Below are 20,394 nucleotides of genomic sequence, written 5' to 3'. Positions count from 1 at the left end.
ATTTCCTGATACTCTAGGATAAATGTCCATTTCAATGCATTAATTTTATGAACTATGTTTTACCTCCAATTATTTTCCTAATTTTACTAATAAGGAAACTGAGGCTTAAAGAAGTCTCTAGCATGAAGCTCAGTGGAGTCTCTAGCACAAGGTATGATGCCTGCGTTTTGCCCCTAAAGATTCTGATTTAACTGGCCTGCGCTGGCATCTGGGCATTGGGAATTTTAAAAGTTTTCAAGTAATTACGTAAGAACAAGATTGAGAACCTCTGTCCTAGCAGAAAGGACTGGTTTAAATAAGTCAAGGGTAGTTATTTAGCTGATTCAAGACTTACCATCACTTTCCTGGCCTTTCCATTTTAACTTACTTCTTTTATCTCACCTACCTACTCTTTTGAAAAGATACACCCAAGCTAAAATATTCAAAAAGAATGAAGAAACAAGAGCTTGGATAATCTACCAGGATGTCCCATGTTAATAAAAATCAGTCCTACACACAAAAATATATAAACATTCATCTTATGGTGCTGGCAGAAGCTGTTAGAAAGTAAGAGAACCCCAATGATGCTGTAATAATGAGTAAAACCACTTATCTATATTCATAAATTGTGAATGATGACTTGGAATTCCACTTACCATTGGGCATCTTATCCTCTCCTTTCTCCAAGGTAGATCTTAATTTACTTCATATTTTCTCCCCAAGTACAGCATGAATTGTAGGCATAAAGGATGCCTAAGGACCAGCTGAAGGGAGTCCAAAGTCCTGGGGTGCTGTGCAGCTGGGGATGATTAGCATGAGTTGAGGGGCCACACACTGGGCTGTGAAACGGAGCTGCTATTGAAGAGTGCTCTAATGCACTTGGGATTGTTTAAAACTAACTCGGAATATTCTGGGGGTAAAATGCTCATAAATTTACAGATATTAATAATAGAGTCTGCAATGAATAGACTGAAAACCAGATTCATGATCCAAAAACAAAACTCCATGAAGGAGGAGGATTTTCTGAAGCATGATCCCTGGAATGGTCTCTCTAAGGAAAGAGGGGAACTCACTCAACTGAGTGACTTCATGTCCAGGCCCCCACACTGCTCCCCACACCTCCTCCCCAACATCCGCTGGAGAAATGGAGACCAGGAGGCCAGGTCTCCTACAGACAGCTGTGAGAGTTCATTTTACATTTTGCAAACTAATTTTGTTCTTGTCAGTTGCAATGCTCTGTCAAGTGGTGGATGAAAATTTCTAAATCAAAAACCACTAACCTCAAACCACAACCAGCCTGTGTCAAACAAGAAACTACTCCCAGAAACTACATACTAGAACGTATGGTAATAATACTATGACTATTTATAACATACTTCCAGGTTTGTCACGTTTAGAAAATTCATAGCACATTTTTGGCACATAATCTATTCAAAATTATGGTGATAAAGATGTATATATAAAAATGTATGTTTTTAATGGCCCTATTTATTTTATTGATGCAAGACAGTAAATTAACTAAATCTCCATCATCAATCCATATGCCTCAGGTATAGATTAGGTCCCTGCAAAACCAGCTGTTTATGTGTTTTAATCCAATTATGCTCAAAGCCTTCAAAATTGATATAAAAACTGCAGACTTTTTAGTTGCTATGGTGTGTGTGTGTGTGTGTGCACTCTCGTGTGCTTTTATTACCTTCTCTAGCTGAGACACCTTATTTCATTGAGAACAAATCCTAAAACGTTTTAAGATTTTTGAAGTCAAAAGCATCTCTAACAACTTGTGAGGGTTGTTTCACTACTTTCATTTCATTGCTTCAACACAAACTAAGGAAAGCCGAAATCTTCACTAGAATTTAAAGCTGGAGGCCTGAGCCCCCAGGCCCCAACATCTAAAAGAGTTGTTAGGTGTCTTGGACAGAAGATTAGGACTGAGGCAGGGCCAGGAAATGATAACGAAATCCATTATGAGAGCTGTGAGAAAACAAGCTCTTGGTTCAAGTACTGGTAGGGGAAAAAACTCAGGAAAAGGGAAATTTCCAGTAAGATGGCCAATAGCAGGAAAATTAAGAAGGAAGCAAGACTGAGCAACAAGGGTAAATCTCCTTGAGTAAGTTAGGTAGGGGCTGCTCCTATGGAATCCCAGCTGTTTGTTTTCTCTATATTTGCACCCAGGACGTTAAACACAGCCTGTGCCAATCACAGGCCCACACTGACCCAATGCTACTTCATGTCATCCGGTGTTAGCCAGGGCTCTAGCATGGCCTGCTCCACATGGGATTTGAGAACCCTCACCTTAACAGGTTACGTTGCTTCATCTCAGATTAGGGGTACTTAGTCTCTCCTCAACATAGAAGCTTCTAACTACAATCTACTGGGTCTCCTGAAGTACTCAGTATCCCTTTTACTGACCTCCATTCAAAAGCTTTTCAGACTCCATTCGGGCCTATCCAAATATTCTGTTTTTTTCAGCTCCTATTCAACCCCCCGCACCCCCTTACTATTGTACCACTTTCATTATGGAAAAAAAGCCATTGAATCCCTCCATTTAACACTCAGTGAGCCCTTTTGTAGCAGATGCCATGCTAATGAGTGCATAGAAGTTCTAGACCTAGTTCAGTCCTGGCTCAACCACACTCTAGCTGTGTGACCCTGAGCAAATTAATTAATCTTGCTGAGCCTCAGTTTACTCAGGGACTTTGAAATGGGACTGATGAGGCATATTGTAGAGGATAATCTGAGGATTAAGGAAACCATATGTGTAAATTGTTAGTACACAGCCACATAACAATTAACAATTGTGTTACCTCCCTCTCCCTGCCTTTCTCTTTTAATTTGCTCCCCTCCACCTCAAAACAGGCCTCACCCTTTCTCTCCTTTTTTCATCTTGCCTCAAAGTCCTAGAAATCAACACCTCCCCAAGGCAGACTGCTTCATTTCCCTTTCTATCCTGCTGCTTTTCCAGTCTTCCAATTCTTCCTTGCTACTAGCTTCTGATCCTGAGACTACAAATACACTCAAGGGTTTTTTGTTTGTTTGTTTTTGTCTTAAAGAGAAAAACTTTCCTTCGATCTGGCTCTTTATAGTCTAAAGAGCATACAAATCACTCTGCCTGAGGTAGCCTGGCACTCTAGTAAGAGGTCCTAGAACATCTGTAATCTTGGGGGTGGGGCGCAATGGGGCATCACTGTGTCAGGCTGCCCCCCTTTCATCAGGCAGAACCCCAAACCTTGCCAGATATGTGAGACTAATATTTGTAAAGCTTTCAGTGAAGGCACATCATTTCATTCTTTGTCAAATGTTTAAATACTCCCAAAATGCTAACTTAGATCCCAAGGGCCTGTTGTTTCACCCACCGTTTTAAAAACGTGTTTTGCATACACCATTCAATTCACCCTTGTGTTTCACACTCCAGACGGCATTATCCTAATTATTTGTGATTATCACAGGACTTCTCTTCCCCTAGAAGAGCTGGGAGCTGGAAACTGTACTGTAAAAACATCTGAGTAAAGGGCGGTAGTCCTCCACACTTGTTACAATTATTCCTAAGTGAGACTAAGACTTCAATCTTTGGGTCTTTTTTGTATTCGTTTGTGGCCAGTCTTTTCCTGTTTATTTTGTTTTTTGGGGTTTGTTTTTTTTTTGCTTTCTCTGCCATTACTCTCCCACATAAACTCTTAACCAGAGATAAACCAGTGGACTCACTGTTTGGCAAACATGCCTGTGGCTTCCCACTCACACACATTTGTATACCACATCTCACCTTTCCTTCTTTATACTTGTTAATATGCTCCTTATCATTAGGGCCAATCCCATAATCCTCATGAAGCCTGTGCTGACTGCTCACAACTGAAAATATGTCCTCTCCCCTCTGAACTCCTTCTGTGTTTCTAGCTAAGCCATGAGTCTGCACTGCCTGGAACAGCTCTGCCTCATCTTGTCGACCTGTTTTATTATTTGACAAAGTGTGCATATTGTGTCTTCCAATTAGCTTGCAAAGTTCTTTGGTAGGCAGAGATTGTTTCTTCTCCCACCCCTTGTCATCCCTAACATAGCAGGTACTTCATATGTCCTTCTTTCTGTTACCTCCCCAAGTATCATTCCATTGTTACCCTAATTGACTTTCACTTTATTTCTATCTCTTTCCACAATACAGAATTTTTTTAAATTTTGAATTCACTCTACATCATTGGAAAACCTCCTTTCTCTACATTTGGTTTCAGGTGTGACTCAATAAGCAAAATAATTGTTCTTTCTTCTAGCGATTAATAAGCCAATGCAAGAATATAAATTGAGAATCCATTGTGGGCAGAACACTGAGCCAAGTGCGTCTGTTAATGATTACAGCAAATGTGGAAGATGTGGTACAAAAGAGCAAGAGTTCAGAGTTTTTATATACATATACATATATGTTATATGTGTGTGTGTGTTAGACATACAAAATCACCTAACATCAAAGATAATATAAGTAGGGCAAATATGTAGAATGAAAGAGCATTAGGAGTTTACAGAAGAACCATTAGAATGAATTGTGTTTAATAGGGGAAAGTGTTTTGGAACAGATGATTTGGACCCAAGTTTTGAAGAAAAAGAGCCATGACAAGGTGCGTGAGAGCAAAGCCCATGCCTATTTTTGCTCACCCTCATTTCCCCACCATTTACTCTAGTGCCTGGTCCACTGTAGACATGCTGTTAATATTGGTTGAATAAATGAATAGCTAAATGCTGAAAGAAGGAGTAAATCCCATGTGGAGAGTCCAGGTTATGCAAAAGAGTAAGTGTGTCATGTTTGGAAAGATGCAAATTTATTTTCCTAGCAGAGCCAAGAAATTACATGCAAAATGATGCAGAGGGAGGAAAGAAGGAAAATGATGAGTGGCATTGAAGTCCTGCCAGGAATTTTGGTTTTAAGAGATAGTGACAAATACTTTATTATCCATCCATTCATTTATTTCACAAATGTTTACTAAGCATCTACTATGTGCCAAAGCACTATGTTAAGACCTGGGGGGTCCATAGTGAACAAAACACATGCTCTGGTCTCCAACGATTGTGCAGCCTTTTCATCATGACCTAGTAAGTGATGGCACATACTTATGACTCGGGTTATTGTTATTCTAACAGCATTTAGCAAAATGAGCAATCTGTCCAGTCTTCATGAGAGATGGCTCTGGCAGAGAGCAGAAGCCTTAGTTAAAATAAGTTCCAATGTGAAGTCTGTCATAATAACAGATGATTTGAAGGCTGCAAGGAGGATTTAAAACTTAAGGAAGAACTTTCTGCCTAGAAGGTTGTCTAGGATTATAGAATGGCTGAATGAGTAGCTATGGGACCAGGCTGAGTTTATTTACGACCACTTGTAGGGGCTCAAGTCTTATCCGTTTCCTTGGATATGGGTCTGAATGATGGGGTAAGAAGATAAAACTCTTGGGTCAGGAAAAAAAATGTTTACATTGATTTTTGTTGTTGTCTAGATTAACTTGTTCTTTGACATGTGTCTCTAGAGCCATGGCTGAAATTCATTTTATTAGAAACAACAGAAATAAAAATTTTTATTTAGGGAACAAACTCTGAGGGTCAGATGACAAAGCAAATTAATTTTAGGGCAAATGTGGAAATGAATGAGACTTTGGAACAGTACTTCCAACAATACTGTTTAATAAGAAGATATTGATTGGTTTATTTCTGAAATCTTATGAATTTTAAGATCACTGCCAGTTACTAGAAGATCTTGGCCTTATATTCCATATATCTCATTTTAAAATTTTTTCTCTTTCTTTTATTCCTGCCACCACCACCCCCTCACCAGGATGACGGCCTCCCTGAAAGTGAACATCAGCTGTCGGTAGCTGGAAAGATAAAGAAGCATTTCAACACAGGCCCCAAGCCGAATAGCACAGCAGCTGGAGTTTCTGTCATAGCAGTAAGCATCTGAAATATCCACCTATAACTTTTTTTAAAGCAATCTACCTAGGAGACAGGCATTAGTCAGGAGATTCTACCTAGAGACAGCAGAATGGGTCATTTCTTTAGACAGTTCGACCATTTAAAGCCCTGAGGGAGCTTGGGGCTAAAATACACCACGTATTTTTGCTGATGATTTCCCAGGTCGTCACATCATTATCCACCACCTCCAGGGTGTCTTGCAGTTTATATTAATACCATGATTTATTTTTTAAAGCATAAAACCTCCCCCACACTGGACTGTGTGCCACTGCAAACTTTTGGGTTCTGAGGAAAGGGGTTCATAGTGTCCATTTGCCAGGACCTTGGAGGGAAGGGAAGCTGAGAGACATGACATTGCAGAGAGAATTGGAACCCTTATGATTCTTTGTACAAGACCTAAATGAAAGTCAAAACAGCAGAAAGCTTACACAGTGAGATTTTCAGGGAAACTGAATTGCTGTGAACAGCCAAAGAAATTATGATGTCTTGCTCCTTAGAATTTTCATTTTGTAAAGTTGAAAGTCTTTTAACATTTACCATTTTATTGATGCGGCTACACAGGATTTTTTTTTTTTCTTCCTGTTCTATACATGCAGACGCACACTAAATGCAATTTGAGAGCAGCTCTAGGCAAAGATTAAATTGAGTAGAGAAATAATGAAACCTCATACTTCCTGGTGTCATATTCTAGAGTAAATATAGTCAAGTCCCAGATTACTTGTTTTTAATCATTTCCTCTTTTTAAACAGCATTTTCAGTGTGAAGTCACTTAAGCTGTTTTTCTTTCTAAACAAAGAAATTAGACACTAAGTTATCGAATGGTAAAATGTATTTATGCTACTAAATAGTACTTCATGCTCATCAGCAATACTAAATATTTAACTACGTTTATGGTGTTTTTGTTTTGCTTTTTAATTGTGCTGGAGCTCCAGATAAAGCTAAACATATATAAGTGATATATTCAATACAACCAATCCCAGATCTGGGTTGCTAAATATTTCATAGGGGCTTCTAGATTTTGCAGGTGGCACAAATGCATGCATACACTTTCTTGTACTGTTTGCATTTCATGTTTTTTGATTGAACCCTTTCGTGAGTAACTGGCTCATGAGCATACCTGACAGTATGCATACCTGAATTTTCGTGCTGCTAAGGACCTAAAATTGCAATTTGTTCTTCTTGCCCTCTCTCTTTAGTTCTTTCTAAGGAAATTCAATGTAGAAGTACATTGTCTTTCATGTCTTCCTAGATTGTCAGTATTCTTTATCAGCTAATATTCAATCAGTAATTTTTGAAACTAACAATCTTGTGGTGATTTTCAACTAAACCAGACACTCTGCACTCTGTTTTCATCATTCATTCAAGATATATATCTATTCCAAAACTTTTGATTCCACAATTTTATTTTGGAATGGACTGCCAGCACGCTTGTCCATGAAAAGGACTGTTTTTCTGCTCCTGCTGAGGGCTTACCATTGCTAGAGAGGGTGCTTTGTCATTTTGATTTTGTTTTCCTGGTTTTTTATTTTCATTAACCTTTGGTTAAATTTGCCTGTGTTGCTCAATAATGGTTTGTTCATGGTATTCTGGAAACCTTATAACCACTAAGGGCAGGAACTTCAGGGCAGTTTTCCAATGGACAGGTGACACAGATATGAGGGAAAATCCTACTTTAGTCAAACCTGGATAAATTCCAAAATGTAAAATCTCCTCTAAGTAGATTTCAAAAAACTTCAGTTAACATTTGAAGATTAAAAATCCACTGATTTTTCCCCACTGAATATCATAATTGGACCATTTTGAATGCAATTTAATATTAGTTTCTCAGATCATCACTAACATGTTTCCATGGAAACTGTACAAACTGGTAATAGACTTATAAATTGTAAAATGGGCTTTGTGATGCTGAGTTATGCATTAATTGCATGCTTAATCTTCTTTATCCACTACAAATTTTTGAAAAATTAATTATCAACTTAATTCAGACACAAAATAATTAACTTTTTGGAGAGGTATCTGAAAAAGTGCCTTGTCAACTCTAAAGCACAATTCACATGTTGACTACTGTCATCAGTATTTGAAGCATGAAAGAGAATATCACTATAAATTTTAGAGCTGTTTCTGGAGAAACTGTCCTGCCACCATATATGCATTATGCACCTTCTCCAGAATGCTTTCCCCTCATAAATGTCATGCCCTCCATAAGAACCTGAGGGGTCACCAATCCCAAGGCAGGGCTGGGAACTAGAAACTGGACAGGTTTGACTGCCTTTGTTATTATCTTTCAGAATTATACTGATTAAGTCAATTTATACTCCATAGCAATGTTCCCATTCTTAAAGTGCAAAACTAAAGTCTCAGAGGACTACTATATGGAAAAAGTAGCCCTGGAATTAAGTAATATTCCAACTCAAACTAAAGTATAATTGCAAAGGAATAATATTCTGTTGTGAGGCAGAATCTAATTGGTAGGTAGAAGGAATAGCCTTCATAAATGCTGCATTTCATAAAGACCACTTGACAATTTAATAATGCAATATAATTATTCACCCACATGATTAAAATTCATGTTACTAACATAACACTGTAATGACTTCTATTTGATGGATATAGAAAAAACTGATTTCAGCATAAAATTTATTCAGACAGAATTTTTTCCCATGGGCCTGTAGGCTTCTCCCCAGAAGCTATCAAGTACTATATTTTATTTTAACTGCCTCTATCTTAGGACTGAATTTTGGGGGAATTATATACACCCTTTAAAATTAAAAAATATACATACTATTTAGGATGTATTATCAATCAGCTTGTTTTTTTCAGGAAATCAACAATTAAATCATTAGTCTTTAATTGGGATTTCTCTTTCTTTAGTTAGAAACCTGCTGGAGATTAATGACGCTTATAAAATAATTTATGACACTTTTTCTTTCTCAGAGGAAAAAAGGAGCCAACTGTCATAGCAAAAAGACTCTAGATACAGGTGTAATATATTATATAAACATAGTTTACTATGCACTCATGGTTCTGAATTTTAGTGTTTTTTTTGTTGGTGTTGTCATTTTTCCTTCTCTGCTTCCCACCCTCTACACTTATTAAGACCAAAGAAAGGACAAATGATAACTTTATGTTAAGGTTGCAAGATCTAGGTCCTTAAGTTGGCTAGGAGAGTAATTATCCGCTGGAGGCTCACAGGGTCCTTCTAAAAGGAGAAAAAATGTTCTGACATTTAAGTCAGGCAACGTGATTAGGTGGAAACCTATTGCTGTCCTTAAAAGTGCAACATTCTGCTCCTCAGAAAGACTCCATTGTCCCTCTGCTACTTTTGTCAGTAGTTGGGGCATTAAAAACAAAACAAAACCAGAACAGAGAATGGGAAACAAAAGGTTATTAAAATGCAATTTATAGACATAAAATGGAATTAGAGGTGACATTTTAACGGTGGACTTCTTTCTTGAGAGCTCAGGGAGGGGAGGGAGGCATTATTAGATTTGCTCGGCTTGATGAAGAACCAATGACTAAGATGTCAGTTCCAATTTATTTTTCCTCATTTAATGCTGTTTATTATTTTAACCGATAATTTTCAAAATGCTTTAAAGTTCCTTTGCATTTTGCTCATGCAAATTGAGCATTTCAGTCTAATGAAACAAATCCATACTAATCAGGGTGAAAATAATTGTGGTAGTGGGAAGCTTAGTTCTAAAGCGGCCTGTACACCAGGGCGTTCCCAGACGCGGTGTTGCAGGACACGGCCTGTAGATGGCAATAGAGAACTAGTACTAAGTAGCCATCTCCCCGGACTGAAAAAGAAGTTCAGGCCTTCATTCTCTAACAGCAAACACACTTTGATTTTTTCCCCCTAAACAAAATGAAATGTACATTGTTTAAAAGATTAAAATCTCACATTGCTGTCCCATGAATACTGGGAGAGCCTGGTTTATAATAAGAATACCAAATCCTCCGAGTAGTGTTTAGTTTAAATGCCCGGAGCCCCGGCATCTGTTTGAAATGCCACTGTGAATTTAGAAGTAAAAGCAGTCCTCAGCCTCGTAGCACTACCACACTTGGAAGCACTCATGTGCCCCTTGATAACAGTGTGCAGCTTGTCCTGTCATGGGCAGATGGGGGCACACAGCATGATTACTGTTTTTCAAATTTGGGGATGAATCTTTTAGATAGCCAAAGGCTAGCATCTTATTCCAGGATGAGCGACTTAGAGAACTTAGCCTGTCTTCTAATTTATTGTACCTTTTGTTAATCATAAGCACTTAACTGTAATCTGCATTTTTAATACGCAATGAAAACTATTTTTTTAATTTTCTATATTTTAATAGAGAAAATTTACTGTTTTATACTATATCTTTTTAGTTCAGAAATGTAATTGATTTTTATTTATCTTTTTAAAGATTTTTTATTGATTTTTAGCGAGAGAGGAAGGGAAAGAGAGAAACATTGATATGAGAGCAATCAGCTGCCTCCTGCACATCCCCTACTGAGGATGGAGCCCGAAACCCAGGCATGTGCCCTGACTGGGAATCAAACCAGCAACCTTTCAGTGCACAGGATGATGCTCAACCAACTGAGCCACACCAGTCAGGGCCAGAAATGTAATTTATTTTTTAAGTCCAGCTCTGATTTTGAAGATTAACTCTTAAAGGAGGAAAACCAAGCTGCTGTGATTATGGGAATTCAAAACTCAATTTTTTTCATCCTTTATTGCATATTTATGAAGCTCTCAAATTTAAGCCTGATGGGGTAAGATTTTCAGGGGTCCAATCTGCTTTCTCAAAGGTGGCTAAAGCTGATTTCAATATTTTATTTAATTGTAAAACATTTTCCATTTTATAGAATATAAAGAGGTGTTTATATCTTCTGAATTTGAGAGGACATTATTAAATGTGCATTCAAAAACTTGTTTGACAAATTAGATTTTTTTCTAACAAATGGCCTTTGAGTATTCATGAGGTATTAGTGTCTTTTCTTGCCTTTTTATTTTCAATGTGCAGATTTAGCATATTAGCTAGTCGCCCCACAGAAGATGCATTGTAACTATATTTCCATGTATAGTCAATGAAGAACAGCTTGGTCTGGAGTCAATTCTTTAGCACAATGTCGATCCACTGAGTTGCCCCATTTCTCTCTGCTCAGCTGGACCACGGGTTTACCATCAAGAGATCAGGGTCTTTGGACTACTACCAACAACCAGGAATGTATTGGATAAGGTATGAGATGGTGCAGCTCAACAGTCAGTGTTTCCATGGCAACGTGCTGGCAGTCTCCATTAACCAGTTCCTTCAGTGGATAAACATGCTTTTGATTTGTTATCCAGTCCATATGCTGCTTTATCAGTTTCATTTTAATCTTGATTGAGATGCCACACCCCCTCATTCCTTTTTTTCACCCATTATTCACACTGACATTTGCCAGCTTTCTTTCCATTGCACATGCTCAGTATCAATTTTCCTTACAGTTAAAAGGACAGTATATTTAGTGTAAATGCCAAAGCATTTTCCTGATATTGCCAATTAAAGAATGATTTCTAGTGCTCTTCTGTCCCTTAAGGAATGGAACAACAATATTACCTTAATATATGTTCTATAGAAGTATATACTGTCATTTTAAAGCCATCAAGCCCTACCTTGAACCTATTAGATGAATGAAACAATGCATTTACACGTTAGCACTAGAAGCTCCTCCAAGTAGCAATGAGCTATAGAATGCATTGTGTGTGTTGATAAGCTTGTGTTTTCAAATTCTCCACCTTTTTGTTTTGCTTTGTTTTCATTTTATTGTTACCTCTCTCCCCCTGGAAATCCCTTTATGTATTAGCTATTGCATGGTTTATTTTTCAATATTCTGTAACTGTCAGATTATTTAGCTGGCTTATCTGCTCAAGCAAAAGGGACTATGGGAGATATTGATTTTTATTTTAACTGGGTTAAAATTCTATCCAATCGTTTTTCTGTTCCAGCCAACTCTCCTGGCATTTCCTGCAAGGGCATTGTTTGTGTCTCTTTAAGTTATCCACAGGCAGGATGGTTTTTGATGATGTGAGAAATGAACTCTGAGAAGCCCTAAGGAACTTTTCTCCATCTTAATGTTTCTGAAATGATTGCTCAGTAAAGCTCTACATCTTAGCATTTGCTAAGAAAAATTCCATTTGGTATGGCACTTGTTTCTCCCAAATGATGGAGCCTAGCTGCAGTAATGTGGTGGCTCTTGATATTATTTCATGGATTAGACTACTAAATTGTAAGGAAAGAAAAAGCAGAAAGAAAGAAGAAAAAAAGAAAGAAAGAAAGAAAGAAAAAGGAAGGAAAGAAGGAAGGAAGGAAGGAAGGAAGGAAGGAAGGAAGGAAGGAAGGAAGGAAGGAAGGAAGGAAGGAAGGAAGGAAGGAAGGAAGAGAAAGAAAGAAAGAAAGAAAGAAAGAAAGAAAGAAAGAAAGAAAGAAAGAAAGAAAGAAAGAAAGAAAGAAGAAATGTGTTTATATATATATATATATATACACAGGGTGGAGCAAAAGTAGGTTTACAGTTGTTTGTATGGAAAATAATACAATAATTAATAAATAATAATACAAGAATAAACCCTGTTTCCTGTACTCACAACTACAAACTTACTTTTACCCCACCCTGTATTTATATATCATTCTAACCACCAATTATTCCTCCTAGTTTTTTTCTATAATTAGACACTCAAAACAAAGGATTTAGGGAAGAAGAAAAGGTCACACTTTGACAACTATCCAAATATATTATTATCATGACAATTTCTAAGTCTGTTTAAAGCAGGGAAATACCCAAACTTCAACAAAATATTTTAAAGTCTGTTTTACATTAAAAGGTTATTTGTATTTTCTAGATGGATATGTATGCAGGAGCTGCACATCAGCTTTTTCATTTACCTGAGTAAATTAGCTTTATAGATGTAGAAAGAGCTCTGTTTTATTTTCAACTTTCTTTGGGGGGTGGGGTGTTTGCTTAATAATTTGTCATAATTTGCCTTTGTGAAGACTCTTCTTTCTGAATTTTTATGGGAAGATGATCTATCCATCTTTTACGTTTTACTGGAAGATAACATATATTCAGAAGAGAGTACATATCATGAGTGAACATCTCAACAAATTTTCACAGACTGAACATGCCCCTTTAAATAGCACCCAGATCAGACACAGAATGTTTCTAGTCTAGTCCTCCCAACCCCTTCTTTGCCTCCAGGGCCCTTCCAGGAGGGTCACATAGCCCCATGGGTAAACACTGACCTGGACTCTATCTGCATTAATTAACTTTGCCTGGTTTTGTCCTTTATATAAATTGAATCACACCATTCTCGATCCTTTTTTGATTGTATGCCTCTGTTAGGCATACTAACCAAACATATATGAGTAAAGTTGATATACAATTAAAAATAGGCATCAAATATGTCTAATTACAGTTGTGCACATTTGTAGAACAAAAATTACACATATAAGTTAATCTAATTTGAAAAAAAAAACTTTAGAAAATTATATCACTAAATTTGTGGGATTAAGGATGGGAGCAAAACACACTGAGTAAACACAATAATTAATAAACGTAGCCAAGTATAAAAAGGCCATTTGACTAAAATCCTGGTGATGGTTCCATCAGCAGACAAAATGACACATCCCTGAATAATGGGCAGGAGCAGATGGGAGATAATGTCTTTTTTCTTTCGCCCATAAACTGCTCTGTTTTCCAGCTGGGGGGCAGTAACAACAATGTTTATAGTTAATTCTGTACAAAACAGTGCACCCAGTATGTAAAGCTAAATTGGAGACATGATGCTAAAATCTCATTGGCATATATACTTAATTAGGAAGTTTTATAATGCCATTTGGCCCTGGAACAAACTCCCTCTCCTCACTGATTGCAAATGCTTGCTTTTTTTCTCTACAGAAGTGGAAGCATTTGTTGAATCAAACCACGGTGACAGCCAACTCTCTTACGTAAACAATCATTACAGGCGAACATCCTCACTCCCAATCCTTATGTTTACAAGTGCTCCTGGCTGTTTTTACTACTCTGGGCACAGCACTTGGGAGTCCTCCTTGCTTTTTGTAAAGCTGCTCACATCAAAGCATAGGCTGGAGAAATCACCTCTTCCTGGTGTCCAGAATTGTCATGTCCCTCTTAAATAGGCTTTTTGGTGATGGCAGAGAAATGGTGGGTGTGCATTTTCTCCTCTCCCCCCTTCATCCTCCCTCCTGTTAACAGAGAGCTGCTTCCTAGTTGTAGTCAGGGGAGCAGCATCCTGCTTGGCTGATTTTTCCAGAAAATCTTGCTCTTGTCACCCAGAGCCAAGATTTTCCAGAAAATCTTGCTCTTGTCACTCTCCCAGGAATGAGCTGCCTGGGACATTCCACTCCTTCACGGCCCTGCTACAAACCACTGGCATACACCTTTCCCCTTTATATTTTCCCTTCCTGAGAATGTGTTCTTATCCAAAGAGGATGTGGTCACACACATTTCTGCCTTTCTCAAGTGAAGCTCTCACTGTGGCAGGTGCTATGGCCAATAACACATTGAGAATTCCTCCATCTTCTGCAGGAAGAATAAGGCAACAGCCAGAGTAGGGTAACCCAATTAAATAAAACAAATACCAAAACAAGACAGGGTAAAAATGATAAATAAGACAAAATGAGGAGGTGAGCTAGGACAAAAGAGTAGTTGAGTTCCCAGGCATGACGTGACTGCAATGTGCATATTGGATTGGAGCACCATCCTGAAGTAGTGAGTAATGAGGCAGAGCGGTGGAAGCAGTCCCAGTCTTTGCAAGGCTATTAAATGCTGTCATGCTCAGTTGTTAAAAGGAATGGGGTCAGTTAAATGTGTCTTGCTCAGCACAGGTTTGAAAAAAGGTTCCCGTGAAGGCAGAGAGGAACCACAGCCTGGAGTGAAAAGGGCTCCTCGGGGAATCTCAGCCAGCAGCCAGAGGCACACAGCAAGTTGCAAAGTGTTGCCGATCGCTTTGTGGAAAGCTGCCTTGGCCTTGCTCTGCCCATTGGGGAAGTACTCCCTGCTGAGTGTCAGAACACTGCCAGAAGAAGGGCAGATGCCATTGTTCTCAAAAGGGATTGACCACCCTCCCCCTACCCTGTAATAGAAAGTTTAACACATAGAAAAGGCATAGATTTAAACTTCAAAATCAGCCAAACTGTGATTATAGAGAAAAGTATCAGGAAACTATGATGCTAAAAAGTGAGTTATTAGGCCAAGAGGCTCAAAAGATGGGATATCTAGGTATTATAGTTCTACAAATGGTCACTGAAGGCAAAACAGAAAGTAAAACAGGCTGCTCACTGTTTGAGATGTCATTCTGTTTTATTTTCAGAGGCGCCTTAAGAGAGGATCTCAAGAATATATATATTTGTCTTTTTAAAATTTAACATACTTATTATTAGAAATTGCCATGGCATTCTAAGACATACTAATTAGGTGAAAACTGAAGTGAGATTCTGTACATTTTCCTGAGATTCTTGACTTAGTATTGATTGGAAATTTTGTGGTATCATTTATTTTGAGTGTTCTTCAGAATCTCTTTTTGACTTAAAGACATCTATGCTCTTTTCTATGCATCTATTCCTGCTATACTTTGACTCCAAGTGTTTCCAGTGATGTCCACTGAAGGATATAATAAGTGTAACGAAATGTAAGTGTGTAGGAAAGAATACATTATTAAGAACTTAATCATAAGTATTGACACATTTATTCTATTAAAAAAGAGCATAAATGTTAATACCTGGAAGTCAAACAATTCTTAAATATATGTCAAACACATGACACTTAGAGAAACAAGTTTTAAAAACTGAGATGAAATGAACTTGATTAAAAATTGGCAGCACAGAGCACGTAGCATTTGCCTCTTTGGCTGCCTGGAAGCCCTGGTTTGGGATCCAGCTTGTCCTACTTCCTGCTATATGACCTTGGCCAAATTACATGTTCTTTCTCTGATTTTCAGTTTCCCCATAGATAAAAATGAGAAGAGTATTATCAACCTTCCAAATCTGGGGTGAAGGTTAAGTGAGTTGCCTATGCAAAAGTGCCTTCATAGACCCCAGGGGGGACCCAGAAAAGATGACTTCTCAGGGTTTCCCTTACTTCCAAGAAAAATTATCTATACTTGAGACAGGTTTTCCTGAGAAAGATCGATCTCTTTCCAGATCAAAGTAATTGTTATTAAAGTAGAACCATGAACTTTTTTGATGCTCTGATTGGGGTAAACTGCTGATATTATTCATAAGTATTTATGGCATTACATTTTACTTAAAGGAGGCTACAGCCAAAAATCCTGATGAATTATAAGTTTAAAATGTTATCCTCTAAGGCAAGGATTGGCAAACTATAGTCAATAAGCCAAATCTGTTTTTGTAAATAAAGTTTTATTGGAACACAGCCACACCCATTTATTTATAAATTTTCTATACTGTTTTTGCCCTACAGCAGCAAAGTGAAGTAGCTGTGTCAAAGAACCATATGGCCTGCAAATCCTACAATATTAGTTATTTTGCCTTTCCAGAAGTTCTTCAACTCTAGTTCTAGAGGAAAAATGTTTCCAAATTAAAAGGCACCACCCAGTAGGCTTGTTAAAAACTGTATCTCCACCACCTCCTGGAATACCTGGCACATAGTAGAGCCTCCATAAATATTTGTTAATTATTTAATAAATGATTCAACTTTCCACTGAAGGGGAAGCTGATATAGAGGATAAATGTGTTTTTGAAGAGTTTGGGATAAATTAAAGTTTGGACAATGAAATTCCATGAGATGCTTTAGAATAGCATCCCATTTATAGCAACCCAAGAGTAAGTCTTTTGGCAAAGCAAAAAATTGTTTTTGTAATGAAAGAAGTTACTCCCTAACTTACCTGCTTAGTAAGTTCTAAATTTTCATAGATTTATCTTAAGATAAACTACATCTGTGGTGTTCTCTCGTTTGATAGGATGATGAAGGGAAAACAGCATGGCAGCTCAACTTAGCTTCGACTATAAGAAAATCAGGGGCTACAGGGCAGAGGAAACACATGATCTTTGTCCTACAGAAGCCTGAGTTCAAGAAGTGGCTATGATTTTAACCTTCTAATGAGAGGCCATTATAAAGCAAGGGAAATTTGGAAGTCTATAAATAAACAGATCAACAGCAGGAGCCTCCTATAAGAAATGGCAGAGAATTGTGGGTGCAGCTCTGCCCAGGGAACCGATGATTCACATTTAAGAGAGTTGCACCTTAAAAATAGCTTACCAGGCCACTAGGTTTCATTCCATGAGGCCTCCTTTTGCCATTTTAATGGTCACTTCCACTTTAGGGAAATACCATGTCATATATCTAGATACTTGCACTTCCTGGCGAGACCCCAAAAGGATATTAAAGCAAAACAAAATAATCTTAATAACCATGGCAATAAGCCAAATAAAATGAGGAGGGTGGATATTTCAATCGATTTGTCAGTTTAATTTTACTAGCAAGCCAAACATTTCTGAAGTGTCAAGCAAGTTGTAACTCAGTCCCTGCAGAGTGAAGGAAAGGGCTCCTGAGATGAATGCCGTGGCCTCAGCCATTCCACCTCCCAGGGAGTATGAATAATGGATGGGATAAAGGCAACATGTACAAAATTGTTCTTTTATTAATGAAATGAAGACTATTTGTGATGGTTAGCAATAAATTAAGAAAAGCAAAAAGGAAAAGCAGTCAAAGTGTGCCCCTGAAAAATGCAATTATTTAAATCCAATAATGATCGTCATGACAGAAAACACTGCCTCACAACTTCAATGAGGTGCATCTCTTGCCAGTCCTGCACATGCTGCAGAACAGAAGTGTTTTTGATCCATAGACTGAAAGGCCTATTGTTGGGTAAAAGAAAAAGATAACCCATTATAGTAGGCTGACGGAGATATTAAGCATATTCCTAGTATTTTATAGGTGAAAGTTTCCCTAGGGAACTATACCCCTCTTCCCTGTGGACTGGGAAATTCGGGCTCTGTGGTTAGGAAACATGTCCATGGCCACATAATTACCTGAGCTAGGATAAAAAGCTTGTTTTCCTGACTTCTCCCTACTGCTGCTTCCAAAGCGGGTTAAGCTAAGGCTACCAGACAAGACAAGTATTACAGTGATGGAAGGCACAGACCAGCAAAAACAAAGCTAATGCTCCAGTTCACATTTGTGGTTCATTTCTGACCTTCCTCTCCCATGCTTTATTTTTCCTTTAACATCATATAGATATACCAGATGGCTAATGTCCTATATATTTATGCTGATTTTCAAATTTAATGTTAGAAATAAGGACTTACAATATTTGAGTACTATGTGGAGCATATAGTGTTATTTCACTGTAATAAAAGGGGCCACTGACCCAATTCAGTAGATGTATCTATTGGTGGAATAAATTTCCTTGGTATTAGGCAAGCACTGTCTTTTCTTTATTCATGCCTAGTCTTACAGCAGTCACAAAAACATGATAGATATTAATTTCTCTAAGATTTCCAACTACTATGTATGCAGCTACCTGAGTTGCTAAGGTTATGACTTTATTTTACCACTCTTTAGTTTTCACACTTGATCTAGCAGCCTTTAAGGAGACTGTGTTAACCAAGGTTTTACAGCCTGAGTAGAGATATGCAGTGTTTCTTCTGTGTAGGACAGGTGTATATTAGTTTCTCTATATCATTTTATTTGATATTTATTCTGTTTATTCTGTTTACCAGTATCCTCAGTCCACTCTTATTCAGTCAACTATTTATTCTGTTTACCAGTATCCTCAGTCCACTCTTATTTAGCTATGCCCAGTACATAGTATAGCAGTCGTTAATGAGTACATTTTTAAGTAACTAGATTAGAGCATTATATTTAGTTACTACTGGTAAACTCCATAATCTTAAGAGATTTTTTGCTCACCTCTAACCTATGATAATTAACACCAAAATATGATAATGCTGGCTTCATATTCTCTTTGAGCTCTTAATGAAGTGATAACTTTCTGAGGAAACACTTGGGAATTCTACTGCAAGTCCATTCACATTGGTGCCAACAGAGGTATAAACCATAAGGAAAATAACTGATAAAATAATAAGCCTGCTAGGACGTCTTAAGTTTTAAGGTCATATCAAGGTGATACCTGAGGACAAACTTACAGAGATAGACATTAGGGAGGCGAGACCTTATTTGCTTGATATCTGGGAATTTTTTGTGGTTGATAAAGAGGAAAGCAGCCTTTCAGAAATGTTAGAAAGGGCTCAGATTTTACATTTGTGATGCAGCACTTCAGGAAAAATCTTACATTTTGAATGCTTTTAACGGGGAAAATTATGTTTAAAAATTATGTAATAGCACATTGTTCTATTTTCTTGGTTAATATATCTGTTCTGAACTACATATGGGGCTACAGAATTCAGTTGTAAAATTTAACCTGCAAATAATTTTATAGCCACAATTAAAATTCTAAAGATTTTATATATTACAATGCTTACTGTGATAAATAATTGGACTGCAATAAGTGGTTGCAAATAAATAAATATATGAATATAAGTGAATTTTAACTTTAATGTAAACATTCAATCATATCTGATATATAAATCATATTTTTAAATATTGGTTCATAATACTTTTAACTTCTTATTCTTTTGTATTAAAGAGTTGTTTTGGGTTCTATTTGTTGTTATTCAGAAAGTACATAGTCATCTAAAATAATTTAATTCTGTATTAATTAAAAAATATTTAATAAGTCCCTAATATGTGTTCCACAGCCTGCTAGGCATTCTGAAAATGCAAAGGAGTTTCAGGTTGTACCACAGAGGAGCTTGTGTGTTATTTGGGGAATAAGCACAGAAAAGATAATAGAGGTCCTATGCACAATAAGTGACAAAAGTTTGGTCAAAACAATGATTGCCTGAGGAATTTGGAAAGAAAAAGGGTGATGTGGAAGGTGAAATTTGATTAAACCTGGGAAAATGGATAAATCTGAGTAGGCAAGGAGGAGGAAAGATAATTTCAGGTTGATGAACACCTTGAGCCAAGATATAGAGGTGAGCATGATTAAAGCACATTCACAGATATACCCAGTAGTACTGTTTTGATTGCAAGTAAAGAAAACCCAAACCCAACTGGCTTCAGCAAAAAGAAAATTTGTTATTTTATAAAATCTGGAAGGTCCAAAGGTTGGGTCTGGCTTTAATGATTGATAAGTCAGAGTTTGGTGTCTTTTCATCCCTCTACTCTGCCTTCCTGTGTTGGCTTTAGTTGGAGCTTCACGTGGTACCAGGGTGTAGGAAGCAGCTACCATCCTTCAAAAATTGGGATTCATTATAAATATGAAGTCCAAGCAAAAGTCTCTCCTTATGTCCTGTTAGCTGGGTTGGGTGCCCATCCTGCCAGTCATAGGTATTGAGGAATGCAATAAGCTCAGGTTTGCTCCTGGGTCACCAACCCACCTGCCCCCATCTCAGAGGTGGGGGTAGG

General features: G+C 37.6%; 1 protein-coding gene across 2 annotated transcripts in view; it reads left to right on the top strand.

The window, feature by feature from the left end:
* Positions 1–20,394, top strand: part of DCLK1 (doublecortin like kinase 1) — a 429,374-nt gene that overhangs the window by 399,507 nt on the left and 9,473 nt on the right. Inside the window, exons 16-17 of one of the 2 annotated variants that reach the window (XM_016197267.2) lie at positions 5,789–5,902; positions 11,071–11,144. In XM_016197267.2, the coding sequence (XP_016052753.1) occupies positions 5,789–5,902; positions 11,071–11,144 (188 nt within the window). The remainder of the gene's footprint in view (positions 1–5,788; positions 5,903–11,070; positions 11,145–20,394) is intronic. The other variant, XM_016197264.2, reaches the window with a different exon arrangement.

Source organism: Miniopterus natalensis, chromosome 2, assembly GCF_054644295.1.
Source record: "Miniopterus natalensis isolate mMinNat1 chromosome 2, mMinNat1.hap1, whole genome shotgun sequence".
NCBI classification, from domain to species: domain Eukaryota; kingdom Metazoa; phylum Chordata; class Mammalia; order Chiroptera; family Miniopteridae; genus Miniopterus; species Miniopterus natalensis.
This window is presented reverse-complemented; position numbering and strand designations above follow the sequence as displayed.